Here is a 7,500-nt window from a genome sequence, read left to right on the forward strand (position 1 = left end):
AGTCAAGCTGACGTTGAAGACTGTCCCATCCTGCTTGAGCCCAAGAGGTCAGTGGAGTTGATGTTGCAGGCTCTCAACACACCATCACAGAACCCATTCTGTTTAATGACGTACATGAGACAACTGGCTTGCGTCGAAGATGTTAGTTGCATTGACGTTGCAACCTGAGTGGAGGTACACTCGTAATGTTGAGCCAAGACTGGCCTGAACAAAGCCCCTCCCCTGGCACGCTACCTGATATATATTTCATATAACCTCCCTAAAACATGGGCGGGAGGGAGGGATATCAAGAAAGCTACCAGCTAGACAATGCTAACCAAATAATGCAACGTTCTCACAGTCATTTCTATTAATACATTGTTCAACTGATAGCTATTTATTAAGGGGCTACTGCAGTGCAAAAATCAAAAATTATATTTTGAGTTAAATTAAAAGATCTACATATGTGTACTTTAGGAAAAATAGAAGTAGATTTTTTGCGAATGTACTGAGAGAATGAGAGCAGTTGAAAGTTACTTCCACTTTTCATTTCCGGAATGGGGTGGATTAGCACATTAACGTCATTGGAGGCACCCTATCCATTGTTGTGATACTCAAGTATGGTGCGGCGTTGTGTTGCAGCAGGCTGCAACAACTCTAGTCAGTCTGGATTTAGTGTATTTAGGTTTCCCAAAAAATCCACAGCTTTGTAAAAGTTGGGGAAAACAAGTTTGACGAACAAGAGACGGCTGGGAAGGTCCAACAGAGCACAATGGAGTTTGTAGTTGTCACTTCGAAGAACACACTGTTTTGCGATTTCGTTGCAACACACACACACACACACACACACACACACACACACACACACACACACACACACACACACACACACACACACACACACACACTGTTGTGCAGTAATCATAATTTTGCAATAACCGCAATCACACCTACAGACATCACGTGTACAGCTGTCAGCAACTTTCGCTTCTGCACACTAGAACTTACCACAACATGTCAGACAGCCGTTAACTGTGTTTGTCAACATTGGCAGATGAGGGCAATTCATCAGTAGATGAACTGTCAGAGAGTGGCTCAAACATATATGGTTCCACAGATCCAAAGTCTTCTGCTGCCTGTTCAGATGACGATGTCGAAGGACTGAGAGGTTGTTCTCCTGCGTGCTCCAGCACTTTGCTCAACGAAGAATTCGACGTCGACGAATCCCTTGAATTACTTTCTGAATCCCTACGCATAGCAAGATTGCTCCAACGTGTCATTTCTGAACCACTAACCATACTAAGTAGTAGGTATGATAGCGCTACTCTGCCTCCACTGAAGTCAGTGTGTTAACACGCCCCATTCTGGAAATGGTATTGTGGAAGTAGATTTGGACTGCTCTCATTCTCTCAAAATGCGTGCTAAAAATCTAATTTAAATTTAGCTCAAATTTCTTTGATTTTTGCACTGCAGTAGTTCGTTAACATTACAAAGGCTTGACTAACCTTTGTAATCTTCTACTTCTGATGTTAACCTACGTTTACTATGTAAACTAACCAACCTCTCACTCTTCTTACTGAGACAACTCTACTCACCTTGCATTGATTTAATGTGTTGTCTATAATATCATCATTGTTTATCTTCTTCAGCTCAGTACACACTTGCTCAGTGTCTGCACCTACAAGGTAAAGTAAGTGAATCAATCAAGCTGATGACCGACTGTGTCAGGATGTTGAAATCAAGTCTCCATCCTGAACATCCTCGTGTGGCTACGGGTTAGTTCCTTGTCTTTCTTTTGACATCAACTTTATGTGAATTGTGAGCTTGACATGCTGATTATCATTTGCACATGTTGATACTGCAGTATAAATCAGTCATAGTTGTCATGTGTTGGTTACGAGTTGTTGTTGTTCTCAGCTGTTGGTCAACTGGGAGTGTATTTAATGGAAGGAGGAAACTTGGATGAAAGCGAACAATACTTGAGAGAATCTCTTGATTTAAAAAGACATGTACTCCAAGAGAAACATCCTAGTACAGCATTTCGTATGTCTAAATGTTCTATAATGTCAAATCAGCATGTGTGTGTGTGTATCAATGTGTCTTGATTTGTACAGCATTGAGAAATTTGGGAAAATGTCTGATGAAAAAAGGGAACAACAAAGAAGCAGAGAAGCTTATCTCTGAAGCTGTCGACATTGAAGAAGTTGGTCTCCATCAAAATCACCCTGACAAAATCTCCAGTCAGAATTTCCTCATTTCTCTTTACCTGCATCTCTCACAGTTGCTGTTTTCTGTTTTCAGCATTGATTTTATGGTCAGAATGTTTGCTAAATATTGCTGACTACAAACGTGCCCAGCCTGCTTTATTTAATGCTCTTCGAATCATTGATATTAACCAGCAGCCGAGCAACAGCAGGGAGAGATCAGAAGGTCTGATATTTGAGTGGAAGGTTAATATTGTGATTATTGAGTTTGTTCTGCAGTAATGCGTCTACTAAGGAGACTCCGCCCATTCCAACGGCCACAATCTGATGAGACAATTATTGGTGAATGGAGAGCAGAAGAAGTGGAACAGACAGATGGTGAGGACAATCATTGGCTTTGTAAAGATTGTGTTGAACTACTTGTATGTGTTAGAGAGAAGAAATAGACTTGAGAGAAAGTCATGGATTGAGGATGAGGTAGAGAATGATAGTAGACTTACAACAGTCATCATCTGTTTGCTTGTGTGTTGGTTGATTGTTGCTTGTGTCGACCAGTCAGTCTGTTTGTTGCTTTACTTACACTGATTTGTTTGTTTCTCTTTCCTGGCTTTTGAATGTGTGTTGTGGTTTTTGTTTTTCTGTTATTTAATCAGTTGGTTGAGATGTTTGGTTGGTTGATTGAGTGTAATTTCTGTATACTCTGGATCTTTCTTGTCTGTGTAGGGTGACGATCATCCTGATCAATCTACACCCACAATGGGTATGACATGCTGCATACAATCCATTAAGCAACTCATCCCATGTTGTTTGTTTACTAGAAAATCTTGACATTTCTGATCTGTGCCACCCATTGTGGGTGGGTGGTACATTGGAAGTGTTGCACGTTGGTAGCAGTGATGGCTTGTCATTCCATGAGACGATCGGCAGTGAGGGAGGAGAGCTGAGTGCTGGCAGTGTGAGCATTACTGTTCCAGCGGGTGCCATTCAATCACCAACACAATTCTCCATTCATTCATTCATGCATGATAAGTATATGCCTCCCGTCTCTGCTAGTGGCTACCAAGTGGTCAGTCCAGTTATTTTTCTTGGTCCCCATGACGTGTCATTCAGCAAGCCAATCAAAGTGTGTATCAACACCATAGCTGATGTGACTTCAGCAGGCGGGTCGTTCACTTTGATGAGATGTGAATCAAGACTCGATGAGAGGAAGTGGAGATGGCGTGGTGTGGTAGTGTATTCTCCTGATACTCAGGAAGTGCAGTCACACATTCCATTTGATCCCAACAGCTGGTCAGTGGAGGTGACCAGTTTTAGTTGGTGGTTGTGGCTTGTTAGTTTTATTAAGAGCCCAACCATTTTATTCAGAAGGAAGATGGGATGTGTAGTTCTTGGTCGAAGTCTTTCTTCTTGCAAATTTTCATTGTCGGTGCATCTTTTCAATTCATATGAAGAAATTGGTCAGAAAATTATTTGTGACCATCAAGGACATGTATCATTGCCTGCTATCCAGCTCTGTCCAGTGACAGAATTTAATATTTACTATGAAGGTGACGTAGTTATGAAGCCTCAACTTGGTTCAGAATGGTCATTGTGTCGAGGTGATGCGAAAGTTCAGTATCCAACCAAATATTTGTGGGATCAACCATTTGATCGTGATCATTGCTTCACATTTGTTGTTGAATCAAATGGCCCTCGTCCTGATAGTTTAGAATTTCCTGTTCATGTTGAGTACATCAGACAAGGTGAAGTGGAGTTCACTCTGGAACTGGAAGCAGTTCACAAACTGTCCAAATCAGCTGATTCATCAAATTCCAGTTTACCTTCTCACTCTCCTTCTCTTCCAGATGAGGAACAGGAAGCATTTTACTTCTGTAGTGAAGAGGGTCTACATTCTTCTGGCTCCACATCTTCATCAACAGCAGCAAAGGATAGAACTTCATCACAAAGTTTGTTATTTACATTTGAATTAGTTAAGTTTGTTACACAATTGTGCATGTGTATAGGATCAATGAAACAACAACCTGCTGATGTACACACTGTCAGTCAATGTGATGTCAGTCCCATCTATACCAAAGTTCAAGTAAGAAGGTTTTGTTGTAGTTAAGCCTCAGCTTTTGCATGCACAGCAAGAGCAGTAGAAGTAGCAGTGAGTTAGAGTCTGGGCACCATAGGTGTATAGATGCACTATTATCCCAGCACACACTTAATGGCATAGTAATTATCCCAGGGAAAGACTCAGACAATTGTAAGTTGTGTGTTACCTAGACAGACATATATATCATATCATGTTGAAATCATCACTTCAGACTGATACATTACCACTGACATACTCTACTGTTATCATATGAGAGCAATACTATCATACAAGAGATTGTATGGGACTCATGAGTTCTTATCTGTTTATGTTGTCTGTTTGTCATTTTCTCTATTGACATTTCTGTTGTGTCTTTCTTTCAGGAGAAAAGCTCATTGCTAGTTCGTCTTTCTGATGGAAGTGAAGTTCCTTACACAGGATGTACTTTCCGGTACATAGATACTACAGGTCAGACAGTTGAAGAAGTTCCAGGAGAAAGGCTCTAACACATGTACCATTATGTACATGTGACACCGATGTCACGGAACACACCAGACCAACATTACTGTATTTGCCTGTAATAACGCTCTGGGCATATAGGAAAGAAACACTTTTTCTGGGCATATACTAGGCAGGGTTTTAAAACACTAGAGATTTTGGGAGGGTCGCGGGATGGGCGGGTCCATGTCTAAGTCGGGCATGCGCACTTGAGCCGATCTTAAGTTAAGTATACTTTACGTCGTAGCTATTGCGTGTAACATATCTGGCAAGGAAATCAACTTCGGCCGCCAATCAGCCCTTCATGGCGATGTTCGTAGGTTGCGCATGCACAAGTTTCATGGATGAAACAACAGAGTCTGTCTAGTCAGGCGTTGATTGACATGTACGGACCAATGCTGTTGATTTGCAAGAAGCCATGACTAGTCTAGAGTAGATTCTAGGTGCTACACTTCTCGGACATTGTCACAAGAGGTAGGCTTTCCGTGTCACGGGAAGAGCATCTGAGACTATCAATGGCGGTGCATCCGGGACTCCAATTACCACAAGTTTAGTTTAGTTTAGTTTAGTTTAGTTTAGTTTTATTAGGGAGACTATTCAATCAAAAGATTGATCTACCATAGTGCTCTACATATGGTGCTAGGCTATTATTCCACGTTCTTTTGTAAGAGCCTGGATTTGTGGCTAATGTCACTTTTACTAAGTAATATTGTATTGTGTTTCAGTACTGTAGTATGGAATTCTCATACAATCCCTAGCTGTCAAACTTTGGACTCCTATGTACCGTTTCTGAGTGTGGCACACTCCTACTGGAGTGTCCCCTTGCTGTAGCGAGAACCCTGCTAGGGCATGGGTGTTATTTTGGTATGCCCGTTATTATGGGCATATACAGTAGTCTATAATGATGTACCAGACTAAAGGTTTGATTTGGGGATCCACACCAATATACTATGTAGTTGCACATCCTTCAAAAAATCGGACAGGGAAGAAGTCGACACACGATCCACGTGCTCTGGTTGTATTGCACATGCGTACTAGATAAGTAATGGTGTAATGGTGAAATCAGTGCAGTCTGTCATTCGAATGCAGGTGGGTGATGAGAAACAGACATGCAACAAATAGGGACTAATGACAGTCACTCACAAATCCAGCTGATCGTTGCGACTATACTTGACGACAAATGGAGCAAACTGCACATTTTTATATTTATTGTCTCTTTGTTACAGGTTGGCCAGGCTGTCAGAAGTCATTGGTATGAGATTGGTATTCGTCTTGGAGTCGACATAGAAGAGTTGGCTGATTGTCAAGAACGTTTCCCTCGTAGCTTGGCTGCTCGCCTTGTACATATCTTCTCACTGTGGAGAAAACGAGAGTACAAAGCAACTCTTGCAATACTCCTGGAAGCATGCAGACAAGTAGGTGTTGGTGCAGCAGCAGAGAAAGCAGTGAAGAAGGCATCAAATCAAAAGTGAAATTGGATAGAATTACTTACACTCAATGGCCTCAATCCTACATGTACATATTTCAGTCAATTTTTACATTTTGTATATTGTATGTAAAATAGTGTCAAGGATTTCCTACTTGTTTCTAATAACAGATCCATCTACTGTATCACACTGATCATAACTGATCCTTACAATGAGTCAGTCATGCCATCTGTGGGCGACTGCACACGAGTGTCAAAGCTAAATCAATCTATTTTAGACAGAATGAGAGCCCATCAGCATGTAATAAAGGGACGTCATCCCATCTGATAAACATTCACTAGTTAATATCAAATATGTTTGGTCATGTATTTACAGAATTAAGTTAATGGGTTTTGTATCTAACTGGGAATTTTGACTCCTCGTTGGGTGAGGAACTCGTAACGTTTGAAAGTGAAGTTCATGAAGACCCAGTCACGACTGTCAACTCCTTCCTCAGTTAGACCTAAGAGACAGAGACGAGTGATGAGTGTAGACACAACAAAGCTGTGTGTGTGTGTGTGTGTGTGTGTGTGTGTGTGTGTGTGCATGTGTGTGTACGTGTGTGTGTACGTGTGTGTGTGTGTGTGTGTGTGTACGTGTATGTGTGTGTACGTGTGTGTTTGTGCGTGCATGCGTGTGTGTGTGTGTGTACGTGTGTGTGTGTGTGTGTGTGTACGTGTGTGTGTGTGTGTGTGTACGTGTGTGTTTGTGCGTGCATGCGTGTGTGTGTGCACATGTGTGTGTGTGTGTGTGTGTGTGTGTGTGTGTGTGTGTGTGTGTGTGTACGTGTGCATGTGTGTGCGTGTGTGTGTGCATGTGTGTGCGTGTACGTGTGTGTGTGTGTGTGTGCGCACGTGTGTGTACGTGTGCATGTGTACATGTGTGTACGTGTGTGTGTGTGTACGTGTGTGTGCATGTGTGTACCTGTGTGTGCGTGTGTGTACCTGTGTGTGTGCGTGTGTGTGTGTGTGTGTGCACACGTGTGTGTACATGTGTGTGTACGTGTGTGTGTACATGTGTGTGTACGTGTGTGTGTGTGTGTGTGTGTGTGTGTGTGTGTGCGCGCGCATGTGTGTACGTGTGTGTGTGTGTGTGCGTGCGTGTGTGCATGTGTGTGTGCGTGTGTGTACGTGTGTGTGTGTACGTGTGTGTGTGTACGTGTGTGTGTGTGTGTGTGTGTGTGCATGTTCAATCACCTTGTTTCTTCAGTTCAAGATCTGGAAACTCATCAAAATTTGATGTATCATCAATTGACTTCACAGTGATGGGAATGGCAGCT

At 42.2% G+C, this 7,500-nt stretch overlaps 2 protein-coding genes across 2 annotated transcripts in view; one reads left to right on the plus strand and one right to left on the minus strand.

Annotated features, from left to right (window-relative positions):
• The first annotated feature begins 2,464 nt into the window (after positions 1 to 2,464).
• On the plus strand, positions 2,465 to 4,897 carry LOC134188618 (uncharacterized). Its single transcript, XM_062656785.1, has 6 exons — positions 2,465 to 2,561; positions 2,617 to 2,660; positions 2,907 to 2,943; positions 3,002 to 4,129; positions 4,187 to 4,263; positions 4,641 to 4,897. The coding sequence occupies exons 1-6, from the start codon at positions 2,465 to 2,467 to the stop codon at positions 4,761 to 4,763; spliced, it is 1,506 nt and encodes a 501-aa protein (XP_062512769.1). The 3' UTR covers positions 4,764 to 4,897.
• Positions 4,898 to 6,290: 1,393 nt separating this feature from the next.
• The window catches only part of LOC134189042 (serine/threonine-protein kinase 38-like), a 5,137-nt gene continuing 3,927 nt past the window's right edge, over positions 6,291 to 7,500 (minus strand). The window contains exons 13-14 of the mRNA XM_062657273.1: positions 7,418 to 7,500; positions 6,291 to 6,684 (exon numbers count right to left, since the gene is read on the minus strand). The exon at positions 7,418 to 7,500 is cut by the window's right edge and continues 9 nt beyond it. Of these exons, the coding sequence (XP_062513257.1) occupies positions 6,581 to 6,684; positions 7,418 to 7,500 (187 nt within the window). The 3' untranslated portion in view covers positions 6,291 to 6,580. The remainder of the gene's footprint in view (positions 6,685 to 7,417) is intronic.

The sequence above is a fragment of the Corticium candelabrum genome, chromosome 13 (assembly GCF_963422355.1).
Source record: "Corticium candelabrum chromosome 13, ooCorCand1.1, whole genome shotgun sequence".
Classification (NCBI taxonomy): domain Eukaryota; kingdom Metazoa; phylum Porifera; class Homoscleromorpha; order Homosclerophorida; family Plakinidae; genus Corticium; species Corticium candelabrum.